The 21,899-nt window shown below is 41.7% G+C and overlaps 1 protein-coding gene across 1 annotated transcript in view; it reads left to right on the top strand.

Moving 5' to 3' along the window:
• The window catches only part of LOC133644308 (mitochondrial coenzyme A transporter SLC25A42-like), a 40,450-nt gene extending 36,680 nt beyond the window's left edge, over positions 1-3,770 (top strand). The window contains exon 8 of the mRNA XM_062038689.1: positions 2,872-3,770. Within this exon, the coding sequence (XP_061894673.1) occupies positions 2,872-3,197 (326 nt within the window). The 3' untranslated portion in view covers positions 3,198-3,770. The remainder of the gene's footprint in view (positions 1-2,871) is intronic.
• Positions 3,771-21,899: the final 18,129 nt, after the last annotated feature.

Consider the following 21,899-nt stretch of genomic DNA (forward strand, 5'->3'; position numbering starts at 1 on the left):
GGGGGTGCTGGAGTCTAACTCAGCTGCATTCGTTGTGTTTTGCTTAATTGTAAAAGATACACGACTATTGAAGAGCTGGTCTGAGACGCAAAAGAGGAGCGACGTTCATATGTTGTTAATATTCAGTGTTTTATTGTTCATAGTTAATATTGTAAATCACACTTTCTTTATTCTCATGTACATTTTGGGTGTCCCATTCATTAAAAAACTGTAAAATTCCATTCCGTTTTTTTGAGGTGGTCTGTCATAACGTTTTTAGAACTCTATTGTGACTTTTGGTATTGGTGTTCCTGGAAAAAAGGGACCAAAACACACATACTGTACAGCAGGTTTTTACAGCTAAATGTGTATATATCATTTATACACACATACACATTGGTCCCCCAGACACATTTTTTTTGTCTCAATGTGGCCCCCCGAGTCAAAATATTTGCCCAGCTCTGATTTAACCTATATACAGGAAGTGAGCTTTAAAGGCCTACTGAAAGCCACTACTACCGACCACGCAGTCTGATAGTTTATATATCAATGATGAAATCTTAACATTGCAACACATGCCAATACGGCCGGGTTAACTTATAAAGTGCAATTTTAAATTTCCCGCTAAACTTCCGGTTGAAAAACTCCTTTGGATATGACGTATGCGCGTGACGTAGCCAGTAGAACAGAGGTATGGCTCCCCCATTGAGGCCAATACAAAAAGCTCTGTTTTCATCTCATAATTCCACAGTATTCTGGACATCTGTGTTGGTGAATCTTTTGCAATTTGTTTAATGAACAATGGAGACTGCAAAGAAGAAAGTTGTAGGTGGGATCGGTGTATTAGCGGCTGGCTGTAGCAACACAACAAGAGGACTTACTTGGATAGCAGACGCGCTAGCCAATGCTAGCCACCAACCGATGCTAGCCGCCAACCGCATCTGTGATCGGGTGAAGTCCTTCGTTGAACCGTTGATCGCTGGAACGCAGGTGAGCACGGGTGTTGATGAGCAGATGAGGGCTGGCTGGCGTAGGTGGAGCGCTAATGTTTTTATCACAGCTCTGTGAGGTCCGGTTGCTAAGTTGCTAAATTAGCTTCAGCGTCGTTAGCAACAGCATTGTTAAGCTTTGCCATGGTGAGAATTATTAACCGTGTAGTTACATGTCCATGGTTTAATAGTATTGTTGATCTTCTGTCTATCCTTCCAGTCAGGGGTTTATTTATTTTGTTTCTATCTGCATTTGAGCCCGATGCTATCACGTTAGCTCCGTAGCTAAAGAGCTTCGCCGATGTATTGTCGTTGAGATAAAAGTCACTGTGAATGTCCATTTCGCGTTCTCGACTCTCATTTTCAAGAGGATATAGTATCCGAGGTGGTTTAAAACACAAATCCGTGATCCACAATAGAAAAAGGAGAGAGTGTGGAATCCAATGAGCCAGCTTGTACCTAAGTTACGGTCAGAGCGAAAAAAGATATGTCTTGCACTGCATTCTAGTCCGTCACTCTAACGTTCCTCATCCACGAATATTTCATCCTCGCTCAAATTAATGGGGTAATCGTCGCTTTCTCGGTCTGAATCGCTCTAGCTGCGTTGAAAACAATAGGAAAATATGAGGAAGTGAACAACTGACTACGTCACGCTACTTCCGGTAGGGGCAAGGCTTTTTTTTTATCAGAGACCAAAAGTTGCGAACTTTATCGTCGTTGTTGTTCTCTACTAAATCCTTTCAGCAAAAATATGGCAATATCGCGAAATGATCAAGTATGACACATAGAATGGATCTGCTATCCCCGTTTAAATAAAAACATTTCATTTCAGTAGGCCTTTAAAGAAAATTGCACTTTTGCAGCCTGTTTGTAGAGGTTTTGAGGTTCGGATTATTCCAATAACAATCTAGACCAGGGGTGTCAAACTCATTTTAGATGGGGGGCCACATGGACAAAAATCTACTCCCAAGTGGGCCGGACTGGTAAAATCACGGCACGATAACTTAAAAATAAAGACAACTGCAGATTGTTTTCTTTGTTTAAAAATAGAACAAGCACATTCTGAAATTGTAGAAATCATGTTTTTTTTTTATTTTTAAACTTACATGTTGAGGTTAATAGTATTCTATCTTTATTTGTCGTTATTTATATTTTCTGAATAAATTATGTGATAATGTTCATCAGTCAACTCATTAGTGTTAATTTTCAATCTATCAAGATAAAAAAAAATGAGGTAACACTTTAGTATGGGGAACATATTCACCATTAATTAGTTGCTTATTAAAGTAAGAAAGACTTAATTTAGAGTTTTTTAGACACTAGGGGTACATATAAGGGTTAGGGTTAGGGTTACTAATAAGCAATAATTCTGAGGTTATTGAGGGAAGACTCTTAGTTAATGGCTTACTGGTTGTATAATAAGGCCATGCAGAATAAGGCATTAATAAGTACTTAATGACTAATTAAGAGCCAAAATGTTACTAATTTGCATGTTAATAAGCAGCTAATTAATTTAGTATCCCCATACTAAAGTGTTACCAAAAATGATATCAAAATCAATTTACAGGATTTTATTTATGTAGTTTGCTCATTTTTCCTCGACTGGTGCACTAACATTATGTGTTTATTTTTTGTACATATGTAGCATCATCTTCAAAGATACAAAGAATTGCTATTGCGACATCCAGTGGACACATTTAGAACAGCAGTTTCATTAAAAAATTTCAGATACATTTTCATACTTAGCAAACTCATCCCGTGGGTTGGATAAAACCTGTTCGCGGGCCTGATCCGTCCCTCGGGCCGTACGTTTGACACCCCTGATCTAGACTCTAACCTGTGGAACCACTGATATTTGTGCTTAGTGTTTAGGCATGACGTTGTCTTTTGTTTTTGTGTGTAGAAAAGACCAAGCGGTCGCAGCCCTACACTGTGGAGCGGCTGGCCTTCGGCGCGTGCGCGGGCCTGATAGGACAGTCGGCCTCTTACCCTCTGGACGTGGTGCGGCGGCGTATGCAGACGGCCGGGGTGACCGGCTCCAATTGCAGCACCATCCTGGGGACTATGCGTGAGATTGTGCGGCAGGAGGGCTTCGTGCTGGGACTCTACAAAGGTCTGAGCATGAACTGGCTCAAGGGGCCCATCGCCGTGGCGATCAGCCTCACCACCTTCGACGTCACGCACAACCTCCTCCTCAAAGTGCACCAGACGGGCTTTTTCGCCCACTGATTGGCACGGGATGGTCTCAGTATCCACTCTTACCACAATGTCCTGCTGTGGTTGTTGACATTATCACACAAAATAACACTATCAGTACCAGTCATTTAGACACAATGTGTTGTGTTTGCACGCTTTTGTTTGGGTTTGATTTTTTAAAATCAGAATCGTATTTGCACCTCAGGGTGATCAAGCAATATGTGACCTGAAATGATTGTAGGAGACACACTTTTATACTCTTTTTTTTTTTCCTTCTCTCCAATCCTGCACTTTCGTGACGGTTATCTCGTAGTCGAAGCTAAAAATAGAAAAAAATGTATACATATGTATAGAAAAGGTTTTATTTGATGGGAAAAAAAAAAAGTTGTTATAATTACATTTGATTTGCAATATAGTGAGCAATGCTTCAATTGTCCACACGAGGGAGCCCTGCAACAAATAATCAAGCTGGTCTATTATAAAGGGTTTAAAAAAACTAAACAAATGTAAAGTGTTTTAATAAAATGTTTACAATGTAAAAAAAGCATTTGGTGTACTGACACTGATTTATTTGTAAAGTTTTCAATTGGGATGCCTCAGTTTTGAAATCTGGGTGTATTTAAAAAATACAAAATACAATAACTTCTTTCATCCAGTAGGGGGAAGCAGTGAGCAACTACGTTGTGTCATGGAGGGAGGATTAGGACCTGAACTTGACCCCCTCCCCATCTGACACTTAACTGTTTCCCCCCCCCCCCCTTTTTTTTTTTAAGAAACACACATGCATCCTGTGTCAATTAGCATGATTATTTGAAGGTTATGGCTTTGTTTTATATCGAACATGTATACACAGTTACAATAAAGTTAAAATGTATGAAGATGCAGAACTTAAGTAGGAAGTAGCACATCTTAAATCAATTATAAATAACAATAAAAAAAAACAACTAAAATAGGCTACAAAATAGTGTCTAAAATTGTACATTTTAGAATTTAAAAATTGCATTACCAGTGTTTTACGTTGCAATATATAAGACTACACTCCTGTTTTAATTAAATTTTTTTTTTTTTTAAATTGGTCTTTTACTTTACAATGGGATGTTTTTGATTGATTTAATAGGGTAGAAGATTTTAATACTCAACGTAATATACGTCCCTATTTCTACATCGCTTTGGCCTATAATTAGGGTCACGAATGAGCTGGCAGTTTATATGCTTTGCCAGCCAGGGTCCACATTAATATATAAATAATAATAAATAAATAAATAAATAAATTCACACTCAAAATTGACGCTGATGAACAAATTAGAATGTTAGGTTTAACAGTGTACTATTATACACATTGTACATATTGTTAGCATTTTTGCAAGCAATTTTAGGGAAAAATATATATTTTCAGCATTTTTATATTCTGTATGATATTTTTCTGTTTAAAAAAAAAAGGAGGTGTTGGTGATGCATTACGACGACATGGTTCATACCCTTGCAGTTGTTTTGTTCCAACATTGTCACAGGCTGCTGGTATTAAATACAAATGGCGGTCTAATTAGCATGCCCGCATAAGACTGTAACATTGAAAATGAACACCAGATGAAGAGTCTTATTTATGGATGCTTATCAATGGGTTAACTTCCCGCCTGCGCAGCTGAAAAGATGGATGGACAGATGCGCCCCTCCCTCCATCTGTCCGGCCTCCATCCCTCCATCATCTCTCATCCCCCCTTGCCGCTGACCTTGACTGTGAATTACGGCACGTCCTGCCAACCCGACAGGGCGCAGCCTGGTATTTGCAACAATACCACACGGGCGGGGTGCACGGATAGCGTGGTCGCAGGGCTGGCTGGCTGGCCGAGTGCGGGAGGAGGAGGAGGAGGAGGGGTGGAAAGATGCTTCTTGAAGGCGGCGTTGCCATAGGTAACCTGGATGGGTGCCAGGCAAGAAGGCGGAGATCATTTGCATGTATTCAAATCCGGCATGAATTATTCACTTCCAGAAGGTCCTGCATGCATGGCAGAGAGTGCTTCACACATACATTACAACACAGAAGGGCCTGCATGCATGGTAGAGAGTGCTTCACACATACATTACAACACAGAAGGTCGTGCATGCATGGCAGAGAGTGCTTCACACATACATTACAACACAGAAGGTCCTGCATGCATGGCAGAGAGTGCTTCACACATACATTACAACACAGAAGGGCCTGCATGCATGGCAGAGAGCGCTTCACACATACATTACAACACAGAAGGGCCTGCATGCATGGCAGAGAGTGCTTCACACATACATTACAATACAGAAGGTCGTGCATGCATGGTAGAGAGTGCTTCACACATACATTACAACACAGAAGGGCCTGCATGCATGGTAGAGAGTGCTTCACACATACATTACAACACAGAAGGTCCTGCATGCATGGTAGAGAGCGCTTCACACATACATTACAATACAGAAGGGCCTGCATGCATGGTAGAGAGCGCTTCACACATACATTACAATACAGAAGGGCCTGCATGCATGGTAGAGAGTGCTTCACACATACATTACAACACAGAAGGTCGTGCATGCATGGTAGAGAGTGCTTCACACATACATTACAACACAGAAGGGCCTGCATGCATGGTAGAGAGTGCTTCACACATACATTACAACACAGAAGGTCCTGCATGCATGGTAGAGAGCGCTTCACACATACATTACAATACAGAAGGGCCTGCATGCATGGTAGAGAGCGCTTCACACATACATTACAATACAGAAGGGCCTGCATGCATGGTAGAGAGCGCTTCACACATACATTACAATACAGAAGGGCCTGCATGCATGGTAGAGAGCGCTTCACACATACATTACAACACAGAAGGGCCTGCATGCATGGTAGAGAGCGCTTCACACATACATTACAACACAGAAGGTCGTGCATGCATGGTAGAGAGTGCTTCACACATACATTACAATACAGAAGGGCCTGCATGCATGGTAGAGAGCGCTTCACACATACATTACAACACAGAAGGTCCTGCATGCATGGTAGAGAGCGCTTCACACATACATTACAATACAGAAGGTCGTGCATGCATGGTAGAGAGCGCTTCACACATACATTACAACACAGAAGGGCCTGCATGCATGGTAGAGAGCGCTTCACACATACATTACAACACAGAAGGTCGTGCATGCATGGTAGAGAGTGCTTCACACATACATTACAATACAGAAGGGCCTGCATGCATGGTAGAGAGCGCTTCACACATACATTACAATACAGAAGGTCGTGCATGCATGGTAGAGAGTGCTTCACACATACATTACAATACAGAAGGGCCTGCATGCATGGTAGAGAGCGCTTCACACATACATTACAATACAGAAGGTCGTGCATGCATGGTAGAGAGTGCTTCACACATACATTACAATACAGAAGGTCCTGCATGCATGGTAGAGAGCGCTTCACACATACATTACAACACAGAAGGTCGTGCATGCATGGTAGAGAGCGCTTCACACATACATTACAACACAGAAGGGCCTGCATGCATGGTAGAGAGCGCTTCACACATACATTACAACACAGAAGGTCCTGCATGCATGGTAGAGAGCGCTTCACACATACATTACAACACAAGCACACAAATAAAGGAGAATAAAACACTTCCTAAGACTGCAGGCGTCATCTTTGAATGAGGCCCGCTGCACCGACACCACCACAGATGCTGCATAGACGGGTTGCCGAATATGCACGTGCTTTTTTACAATCATACGAGGCGCAGTTCTACAATTTTTGATTCCAGATATATAGTTCCAGAATGCTGGCCGAACTCTCATTTTATTTTTTTTTAAAGATATTGCACCAATTTGAAATAAAAATGTAAAAAACTATCTAAACAATCATAAAAGCTTTCTTGGAGCTGCTGTATGCCACCACCTCCACCTTTTATATATCCCTACACATACGCCACCATCTCCACCTTTTATATATCCCTACACATATGCCACCACCTCCACTTTATATATGTGCCTACACATATGCCACCACCTCCACCTTTTATATATCCCTACACATATGCCACCACCTCCACCTTTTATATACCCCTACACATATGCCACCACCTCCACCTTTTATATATGTGCCTACACATATGCCACCACCTCCACCTTTTATATACCCCTACACATATGCCACCATCTCCACTTTATATATGTGCCTACACATATGCCACCACCTCCACCTTTTATATATCCCTACACATATGCCACCATCTCCACTTTATATATGTGCCTACACATATGCCACCACCTCCACCTTTTATATATCCCTACACATATGCCACCATCTCCACTTTATATATGTGCCTACACATATGCCACCACCTCCACCTTTTATATATCCCTACACATATGCCACCACCTCCACCTTTTATATACCCCTACACATATGCCACCACCTCCACCTTTTATATATGTGCCTACACATATGCCACCACCTCCACCTTTTATATACCCCTACACATATGCCACCATCTCCACTTTATATATGTGCCTACACATATGCCACCACCTCCACCTTTTATATATCCCTACACATATGCCACCATCTCCACCTTTTATATATCCCTACACATACGCCACCATCTCCACCTTTTATATATCCCTACACATATGCCACCATCTCCACTTTATATATGTGCCTACACATATGCCACCACCTCCACCTTTTATATATCCCTACACATATGCCACCACCTCCACCTTTTATATACCCCTACACATATGCCACCACCTCCACCTTTTATATATGTGCCTACACATATGCCACCACCTCCACCTTTTATATACCCCTACACATATGCCACCATCTCCACTTTATATATGTGCCTACACATATGCCACCACCTCCACCTTTTATATATCCCTACACATATGCCACCATCTCCACTTTATATATGTGCCTACACATATGCCACCACCTCCACCTTTTATATATCCCTACACATATGCCACCATCTCCACTTTATATATGTGCCTACACATATGCCACCACCTCCACCTTTTATATATCCTTACACATATGCCACCATCTCCACTTTATATATGTGCCTACACATATGCCACCACCTCCACCTTTTATATATCCCTACACATATGCCACCATCTCCACTTTATATATGTGCCTACACATATGCCACCACCTCCACCTTTTATATATACCTACACATACGCCACCATCTCCACCTTTTATATGTGCCTACACACACGCCACCATCTCCACTTTATATATGTGCCTACACATATGCCACCACCTCCACCTTTTATATATCCCTACACATATGCCACCATCTCCACTTTATATATGTGCCTACACATATGCCACCACCTCCACCTTTTATATATCCCTACACATATGCCACCATCTCCACTTTATATATGTGCCTACACATATGCCACCACCTCCACCTTTTATATATACCTACACATACGCCACCATCTCCACCTTTTATATGTGCCTACACACACGCCACCATCTCCACTTTATATATGTGCCTACACATATGCCACCACCTCCACCTTTTATATATCCCTACACATACGCCACCATCTCCACTTTATATATGTGCCTACACATACGCCACCACCTCCACCTTTTATATATCCCTACACATACGCCACCATCTCCACTTTATATATGTGCCTACACATACGCCACCACCTCCACCTTTTATATATCCCTATACATACGCCACCATCTCCACCTTTTATATGTGCCTACACATACGCCACCATCTCCACCTTTTATATGTGCCTACACATACGCCACCATCTCCACCTTTTATATATCCCTACACATACGCCACCATCTCCACCTTTTATATGTGCCTACACATACGCCACCACCTCCACCTTTTATATATCCCTACACATACGCCACCATCTCCACTTTATATATGTGCCTACACATATGCCACCACCTCCACCTTTTATATATCCCTACACATACGCCACCATCTCCACCTTTTATATGTGCCTACACATACGCCACCACCTCCACCTTTTATATATCCCTACACATACGCCACCATCTCCACCTTTTATATGTGCCTACACATACGCCACCACCTCCACCTTTTATATATCCCTACACATACGCCACCATCTCCACTTTATATATGTGCCTACACATATGCCACCACCTCCACCTTTTATATATCCCTACACATACGCCAACATCTCCACTTTATATATGTGCCTACACATATGCCACCACCTCCACCTTTTATATATCCCTACACATACGCCACCATCTCCACTTTATATATGTGCCTACACATACACCACCACCTCCACCTTTTATATATCCCTACACATATGCCACTACCTCCACCTTTTATACATCCCTACACATACGCCACCATCTCCACCTTTTATATGTGCCTACACATACGCCACCATCGCCACTTTATATATGTGCCTACACATACGCCACCACCTCCACCTTTTATATATCCCTACACATACGCCACCACCTCCACCTTTTATATATCCCTACACATAGGCCACTACCTCCACCTTTTATATATCCCTACACATACGCCACCACCTCCACCTTTTATATATCCCTACACATACACCACCATCTCCACTTTATATATGTGCCTACACATACGCCACCACCTCCACCTTTTATATATCCCTACACATATGCCACCACCTCCACCTTTTATATATCCCTACACATACGCCACCATCGCCACCTTATATATGTGCCTACACATATGCCACCACCTCCACCTTTTATATATCCCTACACATATGCCACCACCTCCACCTTTTATATATCTCTACACATACGCCACCACCTCCACCTTTTATATATCCCTACACATACGCCACCACCTCCACCTTTTATATATCCCTACACATACGCCACCATCTCCACGTTATATATGTGCCTACACATATGCCACCACCTCCACCTTTTATATATGCCTACACATACGCCACCATCTCCACTTTATATATGTGCCTACACATACGCCACCACCTCCACCTTTTATATATCCCTACACATACGCCACCATCTCCACTTTATGTATGTGCCTACACATACGCCACCACCTCCACCTTTTATATATCCTACACATACGCCACCATCTCCACTTTATATATGTGCCTACACATACGCCACCACCTCCACCTTTTATATATCCCTACACATACGCCACCATCTCCACCTTTTATATGTGCCTACACATACGCCACCACCTCCACCTTTTATATGTCCCTACACATACGCCACCATCTCCACTTTATATATGTGCCTACACATACGCCACCACCTCCACCTTTTATATATCCCTACACATACGCCACCATCGCCACCTTATATATGTGCCTACACATACGCCACCACCTCCACCTTTTATATATCCCTACACATACGCCACCATCGCCACCTTATATATGTGCCTACACATATGCCACTACCTCCACCTTTTATATATCCTACACATACGCCACCACCTCCACCTTTTATATATCCCTACACATACGCCACCACCTCCACCTTTTATATATCCCTACACATACGCCACCACCTCCACCTTTTATATATCCCTACACATACGCCACCATCTCCACTTTATATATGTGCCTACACATACGCCACTACCTCCACCTTTTATATATCCCTACACATACGCCACCATCTCCACTTTATATATGTGCTTACACATACGCCACTACCTCCACCTTTTATATATCCCTACACATACGCCACCATCTCCAGTTTATATATGTGCCTACACATACGCCACCACCTCCACCTTTTATATATCCCTACACATACGCCACCATCGCCACTTTATATATGTGCCTACACATATGCCACTACCTCCACCTTACAGGTATATATGTGCCTACACATATGCCACCACCTCCACCTTACATATGTGCCTACACATATGCCACCACCTCCACTTTATATATGTGCCTACACATATGCCACCACCTCCACCTTACATATGTGCCTACACATATGCCACCACCTCCACTTTATATATGTGCCTACACATATGCCACCACCTCCACCTTACAGGTATATATGTGCCTACTCATATGCCACCACCTCCACCTTTTATATATCCCTACACATATGCCACCATCTCCACCTTATATATGTGCCTACACATATGCCACCACCTCCACATTATATATGTGCCTACACATAAGCCACCACCTCCACTTTATATGTGCCTACACATATGCCACCACCTCCACCTTACAGGTATATATGTGCATACACATATGCCACCATCTCCACCTTATATACAGTATGTGCCTACACATATGCCACCACCTCCACCTTATATACATCCCTACACATATGCTACCACCTTCACTTTATATATGTGCCTACACATATGCCACCACCTTCATCTTATATATGTGCCTACACATATGCCACCATCTCCACCTTATATACAGTATGTGCCTACACATATGCCACCACCTCCACCTTATATATATATCCCTACACATATGCCACCACCTTCACTTTATATATGTGCCTACACATATGCCACCACCTTCACCTTATATATGTGCCTACACATATCCCTACACATATGCCACCATCTCCACCTTATATACAGTATGTGCCTACACATATGCCACCACCTCCACCTTATATATGTGCCTACACATATGCCACCACCTCCACCTTACAGGTATATATGTGCCTACACATATGCCACCACCTCCACCTTTTATATATCCCTACACATATGCCACCACCTCTACCTTTTATATATGCCTACACATATGCCACCACCTCCACCTTTTATATATGCCTACACTTATGCCACCACCTCCACCTTTTATATATGCCTACACATATGCCACCACCTCCACCTTTTATATATGCCTACACATATGCCACCACATCCACTTTATATATGTGCCTACACATATGCCACCACCTCCACCTTATATATGTGCCTACACATATGCCACCACCTCCACCTTATATAGGTGCCCACACATATGCCACCACCTCCACCTTTTATATATGCCTACACATATGCCACCACCTCCACCTTTTATATATGCCTACACATATGCCACCACCTCCACCTTTTATATATGCCTACACATATGCCACCACCTCCACCTTTTATATATCCCTACACATACGCCACCACCTCCACCTTTTATATATGCCTACACATATGCCACCACCTCCACCTTTTATATATCCCTACACATACGCCACCACCTCCACCTTTTATATATCCCTACACATACGCCACCATCTCCACTTTATATATGTGCCTACACATACGCCACCACCTCCACCTTTTATATATCCCTACACATACGCCACCATCGCCACCTTATATATGTGCCTACACATACGCCACCACCTCCACCTTTTATATATCCCTACACATACGCCACCATCGCCACCTTATATATGTGCCTACACATATGCCACTACCTCCACCTTTTATATATCCTACACATATGCCACCATCTCCACTTTATATATGTGCCTACACATACGCCACCACCTCCACCTTTTATATATCCCTACACATACGCCACCATCTCCACTTTATATATGTGCCTACACATACGCCACCACCTCCACCTTTTATATATCCCTACACATACGCCACCACCTCCACCTTTTATATATCCCTACACATACGCCACCACCTCCACCTTTTATATATCCCTACACATACGCCACCACCTCCACCTTTTATATATCCCTACACATACGCCACCATCTCCACTTTATATATGTGCCTACACATACGCCACTACCTCCACCTTTTATATATCCCTACACATACGCCACCATCTCCACTTTATATATGTGCCTACACATACGCCACTACCTCCACCTTTTATATATCCCTACACATACGCCACCATCTCCAGTTTATATATGTGCCTACACATACGCCACCACCTCCACCTTTTATATATCCCTACACATACGCCACCACCTCCACCTTTTATACATCCCTACACATACGCCACCACCTCCACCTTTTATATATCCCTACACATACGCCACCATCACCACTTTATATATGTGCCTACACATATGCCACTACCTCCACCTTACAGGTATATATGTGCCTACACATATGCCACCACCTCCACCTTTTATATATCCCTACACATACGCCACCACCTCCACCTTTTATATATCCCTACACATACGCCACCATCTCCACTTTATATATGTGCCTACACATGCGCCACTACCTCCACCTTTTATATATCCCTACACATACGCCACCATCTCCACTTTATATATGTGCCTACACATACGCCACTACCTCCACCTTTTATATATCCCTACACATACCCCACCATCTCCAGTTTATATATGTGCCTACACATACGCCACCACCTCCACCTTTTATATATCCCTACACATACGCCACCATCGCCACTTTATATATGTGCCTACACATATGCCACTACCTCCACCTTACAGGTATATATGTGCCTACACATATGCCACCACCTCCACCTTACATATGTGCCTACACATATGCCACCACCTCCACTTTATATATGTGCCTACACATATGCCACCACCTCCACCTTACATATGTGCCTACACATATGCCACCACCTCCACTTTATATATGTGCCTACACATATGCCACCACCTCCACCTTACATATGTGCCTACACATATGCCACCACCTCCACTTTATATATGTGCCTACACATATGCCACCACCTCCACCTTACAGGTATATATGTGCCTACTCATACGCCACCACCTCCACCTTTTATACATCCCTACACATACGCCACCACCTCCACCTTTTATATATCCCTACACATACGCCACCATCGCCACTTTATATATGTGCCTACACATATGCCACTACCTCCACCTTACAGGTATATATGTGCCTACACATATGCCACCACCTCCACCTTTTATATATCCCTACACATACGCCACCACCTCCACCTTTTATATATCCCTACACATACGCCACCATCTCCACTTTATATATGTGCCTACACATGCGCCACTACCTCCACCTTTTATATATCCCTACACATACGCCACCATCTCCACTTTATATATGTGCCTACACATACGCCACTACCTCCACCTTTTATATATCCCTACACATACGCCACCATCTCCAGTTTATATATGTGCCTACACATACGCCACCACCTCCACCTTTTATATATCCCTACACATACGCCACCATCGCCACTTTATATATGTGCCTACACATATGCCACTACCTCCACCTTACAGGTATATATGTGCCTACACATATGCCACCACCTCCACCTTACATATGTGCCTACACATATGCCACCACCTCCACTTTATATATGTGCCTACACATATGCCACCACCTCCACCTTACATATGTGCCTACACATATGCCACCACCTCCACTTTATATATGTGCCTACACATATGCCACCACCTCCACCTTACAGGTATATATGTGCCTACTCATATGCCACCACCTCCACCTTTTATATATCCCTACACATATGCCACCATCTCCACCTTATATATGTGCCTACACATATGCCACCACCTCCACATTATATATGTGCCTACACATATGCCACCACCTCCACTTTATATGTGCCTACACATATGCCACCACCTCCACCTTACAGGTATATATGTGCATACACATATGCCACCATCTCCACCTTATATACAGTATGTGCCTACACATATGCCACCACCTCCACCTTATATACATCCCTACACATATGCTACCACCTTCACTTTATATATGTGCCTACACATATGCCACCACCTTCATCTTATATATGTGCCTACACATATGCCACCATCTCCACCTTATATACAGTATGTGCCTACACATATGCCACCACCTCCACCTTATATATATATCCCTACACATATGCCACCACCTTCACCTTATATATGTGCCTACACATATCCCTACACATATGCCACCATCTCCACCTTATATACAGTATGTGCCTACACATATGCCACCACCTCCACCTTATATATGTGCCTACACATATGCCACCACCTCCACCTTACAGGTATATATGTGCCTACACATATGCCACCACCTCCACCTTTTATATATCCCTACACATATGCCACCACCTCCACTTTATATATGTGCCTACACATATGCCACCACCTCCACCTTTTATATATGCCTACACTTATGCCACCACCTCCACCTTTTATATATGCCTACACATATGCCACCACCTCCACCTTTTATATATGCCTACACATATGCCACCACATCCACTTTATATATGTGCCTACACATATGCCACCACCTCCACCTTATATATGTGCCTACACATATGCCACCACCTCCACCTTATATAGGTGCCCACACATATGCCACCACCTCCACCTTTTATATATGCCTACACATATGCCACCACCTCCACCTTTTATATATGCCTACACATATGCCACTACCTCCACCTTTTATATATGTCTACACATACGCCACCACCTCCACCTTTTATATATGCCTACACATATGCCACCACCTCCACCTTTTATATATCCCTACACATACGCCACCATCTCCACTTTATATATGTGCCTACACATACGCCACCACCTTCACCTTTTATATATCCCTACACATACGCCACCATCTCCACTTTATATATGTGCCTACACATACGCCACCACCTCCACCTTTTATATATGCCTACACATACGCCACCACCTCCACCTTTTATACATGCCTACACATATGCCACCACCTCCACCTTTTATATATGCCTACACATACGCCACCACCTCCACCTTTTATACATGCCTACACATATGCCACCACCTCCACCTTTTCTATATGCCTACACATATGCCACCACCTCCACCTTTTATATATGCCTACACATACGCCACCACCTCCACCTTTTATACATGCCTACACATACGCCACCACCTCCACCTTTTATACATGCCTACACATATGCCACCACCTCCACCTTTTATATATGCCTACACATACGCCACCACCTCCACCTTTTATACATGCCTACACATACGCCACCACCTCCACCTTTTATACATGCCTACACATATGCCACCACCTCCACCTTTTCTATATGCCTACACATATGCCACCACCTCCACCTTTTATATATGCCTACACATACGCCACCACCTCCACCTTTTATACATGCCTACACATACGCCACCACCTCCACCTTTTATACATGCCTACACATATGCCACCACCTCCACCTTTTATATATGCCTACACATACGCCACCACCTCCACCTTTTATACATGCCTACACATACGCCACCACCTCCACCTTTTATACATGCCTACACATACGCCACCACCTCCACCTTTTATACATGCCTACACATATGCCACCACCTCCACCTTTTCTATATGCCTACACATATGCCACCACCTCCACCTTTTATATATGCCTACACATACGCCACCACCTCCACCTTTTATACATGCCTACACATACGCCACCACCTCCACCTTTTATACATGCCTACACATATGCCACCACCTCCACCTTTTATATATGCCTACACATACGCCACCACCTCCACCTTTTATACATGCCTACACATACGCCACCACCTCCACCTTTTATACATGCCTACACATATGCCACCACCTCCACCTTTTCTATATGCCTATATGAGAAGACCAGCAAGAGCGAGCATGTATGACCAAACATGTTTACTTAAAACAGATCAATGTCACAATTAGTCATTTGTAAAAATAATAAATAAAATTAAAAAAGAGATTGGCTAACTTTGTGGCTTTCAACCAAGGAGAAATTTCCTCTTTGGGCCCCCGAAAAATAGGTAAAAATGAAAAAAATAATTAACAGCTGCGTAGTGAGAGTCTTTGAGGATTTTTTAAAACGGGGCCCAGAAATCCCTGGCTGTATTTTTGCCATTTTTCCTCAGTTGGGTTCTTCCCCAGACTTATGCAACTCCAACCCGGTATTTTTTGACAATATTGGGCATTTTTACATTTATGGCTGTTTTCCCCCTTTTCTTCCTGGCTTCACTGTGCGTCATTCCTAGCGGTATTTTTGACATTTTCGGCATTCTGCCTCTTCCCGGGACTTATGGAACTCAAACAAATATTTTTGACGAAATAGGGTATTTTTCACATTTTGGGCTGTTCACCCCCTTTTGTTCCCCGCTTCCCTGTGCATCATTCCTGGGTGTATTTTTGACATTTTGGGCATTTTGGCTTTTCCAGAGAGACTTATAGAACTCAAACCCGGGTAGGTAATTTTTTGATATTTTTTGGCATTTTTCAAATTTATGGCTGCTTTCCCCCTTTTCTTCCCGGCTTCCCTGTGCGTCATTCCTGGGTGTATTTTTTGACATTTTGAGCATTTTGGCCAATAGACTTATGGAACTCCGACTCCAATATTGACAATATTGGGCATTTTTCAAATTTTGGGCTGTTTTCCCCCTTTTCTTCCCGGCTTCCCTGTGCGTCATTCCTGGGTGTATTTCTGAATGCGTTTGGGTCATATCAAAACGATTCATGGTCAGTACTACGGAGATACCTTGCCTGATGTACAGTAGCTTTGACCGTACAGATATGGAACCTTTCAACATTCCTAACCCTCAGGTAAGTGTAAAAAAAGTTATCTAACATAAATTAAAACTTTGGTAGCATTTTAAGTCTCAGCTGTCATTAGAGTGCAAAAGTCAGTGACCTTTGAACAATAATGTACAAAGAGGCTAACCTCCATGTATTAAAACTTTAGAAGCGTTTTGCATTCTGTACAAGTGTAAAAAGAAGCTAAACGCCAGACATGAAAGGTTCAGTAACAAGTAAAAAAATAAGTTAGTAGCTGTAAGTTAAACGTTCAGTAAGATTATTACTTGTAAATAGTGTAAAAAGGTTATTATACAATGAGGTAATCATTGCATGTAAAAACTTCTGAAACATTTTAACCTTATTAGGTTATTAAAGCGTAAAAATAAGTTAACCAATGTATATTGTAAATTATATAGTATACTGAAACTAGGGCTGTCAAAGTTAACGTGTAACCCATGCCATGCATCACAAAAAATATTGCATTGATCATGTATAAATGCAAATTAATCATTCCATTTACTAAGTCATTAAAAATAGATCAGCACTGCACACGTTAATAGACTTGTTTGCCAAGCAGTTAGTTAAAGGCAATTAAAGAGTTAATGCAGACATCAGTGGAACTGAGTTATGTTTATGGATGTGTTTAATTAGCATATTATCTATTTGTGCACATTAGCTCCTTGTTATTGTAGAATTGTCCAAAAGGTGCACTTCATATTATATTGTTGCCAAGCAAATAAATGACGTGCATTCAAGCAAACCATAAAACAAATGTTTGTGTGTGGTCTTTTTATAAGTTAACTTAAAGGTCTACTGAAAGCCACTACTACCGACCACGCAGTCTGATAGTTTTTACATCAATGATGAAATCTTAACATTGCAACACATGCCAATACGGCCGGGTTAACTTATAAAGTGCAATTTAAAATTTCCCGGGGAACTTCCGGTTCAAAACGCCTCTGGAGGATGACGTATGTGCGTGACGTCGCGAGGTCCACGGAAGTGTTTGGACACAATACACAGAGCTCTGTTTTCTTCGACAAAATTCCACAGTATTCTGGACATCTGTGTTGGTGAATCTTTTGCAATTTGTTTAATGAACAATGGAGACTGCAAAGAAGAACGTTGTAGGTGGGATCGGTGTATTAGCGGCTGGCTGTAGCAACACAACAAGGACTACTTACCCTGATAGCAGACGCCTAGCCGATGCTAGCCGCCAAACCCACGGATGAAGTCCTTCGTCGCGCCGTCGATCGCTGGAACGCAGGTGAGCACGGGTGTTGATGAGCAGATGCGGGCTGGCTGGCGTAGGTGGAGCGCTAATGTTTTTATCATAGCTCTGTGAGGTCCTGTTGCTAAGTTAGCCTTAGCGTCGTTAGCAACAGCATTGTTAAGCTTTACCAGGCTGAGAATTATTAACCGTGTAGCTACATGTACATGGTTTAATAGTATTGTTGATCTTCTGTCTATCCTTTCAGTCAGGGATTTATGTATTTTGTTTCTATCTGCATTTGAGAACGATGCTATCACGTTAGCTCAGTAGCTAAGTGTGTCACCGATGTATTGTCGTGGAGATAAAAGTCACTGTGAATGTCCATTTCGCATGCTCGACTCTCATTTTCAAGAGGATATAGTATCCGAGGTGGTTTAAAATAAAAATCCGTGATCCACAATAGAAAAAGGAGAGAGTGTGGAATCCAATGAGCCAGCTTGTACCTAAGTTACGGTCAGAGCGAAAAAAGATACGTCCTGCACTGCCTCTAGTTCTTCACTCTAACGTTCCTCATCCACGAATCTTTCATCCTCGCTCAAATTAATGGGGTAATCGTCGCTTTGTCGCTCCGAATCTCTCTCGCTGCATTGTAAACAAAGGAAAATTGTGAGGAATATTACCTCCTGTGACGTCACGCTACTTTTATCAGTGAGCAAAAGTTGCGAACTTTATCGTCGATTTTCTCTACTAAATCCTTTCAGCAAAAATATGGCAATATCGCGAAATGATCAAGTATGACACATAGAATGGATCTGCTATTCCCGTTTAAATAAAAAAAATTCATTTTAGTAGGCCTTTAAATAATCCTGATTAATGGAAAGTCAAAAATGTGATTAATCTGATTTGGAAAATGAATAGCTTGACACAAGTTGACAGTACTCACTAAAACGGATCATGATCAAATCGTCAAAAAACCACAATGGACTCACACACGTGACTTTTTTGTATTACTCTTACTCGTCACACTAGTGCGGGAGTCAGCAACCCGCGGCTCTTGAGCCGCATGCGGCTCTTTTAGCGCCGCCCTAGTGGCTCCCTGGAGTATTTTTAAAAAAGGATTGAAAATGGAAAAAGATGGAGGAAAAATATATTTTTTGTTTTAGTATCTTTTTAGTTTGACTCAAACTTTCTCAATTGTTAGAAAGCCCACTGTTTAATATGTTTAATATGAGTATTTGGTGAACATTGCTTTGTCCTACTGTTCATCATAGTGTGGACTGTGACGCAACAGTTTGTTTACATGTAAAATCTTTCACTCCTTCTTTGTCTCATTTTGTCCACCAAACGTTTTATGCTGTGCATGAATGCACAAAGGTGACCTTTGTTGATGTTATTGACTTGTTGGACTGCTAACATGCTATTTAAGCTAACTGTACGTACATATTGCATCATTATGCCTCATTTGTAGGTATATTTGAGCTCATTTAATTTCCTTTACTTTTATCCTCTTTGTATATAATTTATATTTGCATGTCTCATGACACATTATCTGTAGAGCTGCAACTAACGATTAATTTGATAATCGATTAATCTGTCGATTATTACTTCCATTAATCGATTAATAATCGGATAAAAAAGACAAACTACATTTCTATCCTATCCAGTATTTTATTGAAAAAAACAGCATACTGGCACCGTACTTAGTGTGATTATTGTTTCTCAGCTGTTTGTAAATGTTGCAGTTTATAAATAAAGGTTTATTTAAAAAAAAAAAAAAAAAAAAAAAATTACTAAAAAAAAACAACCAAAAAAACAAAGAAAAACCTCTGCGCATGCGCATAGCATAGATCCAACGAATCGATGACTAAATTAATCGGCAACTATTTTAATAATCGATTTTAATCGATTTAATCGATTAGTTGTTGCAGCCCTAATTATCTGTATGTAATATTGGCTGCATTTCTGATACTTGTATGTGCGCCATGTTGTTCCAGACCACAGCAAATGTTACCTAGCTTGCCAAAGATTGTAATAAATCCATTAGAAGAAGACAGCCTGCCGTTTCCTTTAACTCGGACACACACATCTATACCTTTGGCCATTAAAAGCCAGTAATTTCCAGGAGTTATCTCACCTTCGGAGTAGCCTCTGATTCACTAATGTTTTCTAATGTTGTAAAAATGTGGAGAATAAATATTACATTTTAACATTTCTGTCAACGAAGATTTGCTTCAGCCTGTGACATAGTCATTTTGATAGTAGGCTATTATAGCTACTACGTCATGTGTTGCCTTCATTCTAAGACTTATATATTTGATTTACATTTTTATTAAGGATCCCCATTAGCTAGTTGCCTCAACAACCCACTAGTCTTCCTGGGGTCCACAATTCAATACAATTACAAGTAAAAGCATATAACTATAACTACACAATACAGAAAAAAATAAAAAATAAAAGCATCAATAAGAAAACAACAATTTACAGTCACAGAATAATAATTACCATATAAATATAACTACACAATATAAAACCAAACAAATCATCAACGAGCCAACTAATTTAAAGACTCAGATAAAATATTACTTTCTTTTTAAAAACCTGTTTAATTTTAATGCCGGTGAGAATTTGAGGCAGGTTATTCCAGAGCGATAAAGATCTATAAATAAAAGATTTCCGCAAAGCATTCTTCCTGGGACGAGGGAGTACAAAATGCCCCTCACTGGACGCCCTGGTATTGTGATTATGTATAGTGCTACTGTGAACTATTTGGGCCATGAGGAAAGCAGGAGTTTTACTACCGGTTACTGATATGGCTTTTAATTTTTTTTAATTTTTGGTCCAATATGGCTCTTTCAACGTTTTGGGTTGCCGACCTCTGCACCGGTGTAAAAAGAAGCT

This window comes from Entelurus aequoreus, linkage group LG27 (assembly GCF_033978785.1).
Source record: "Entelurus aequoreus isolate RoL-2023_Sb linkage group LG27, RoL_Eaeq_v1.1, whole genome shotgun sequence".
Lineage (NCBI taxonomy): Eukaryota > Metazoa > Chordata > Actinopteri > Syngnathiformes > Syngnathidae > Entelurus > Entelurus aequoreus.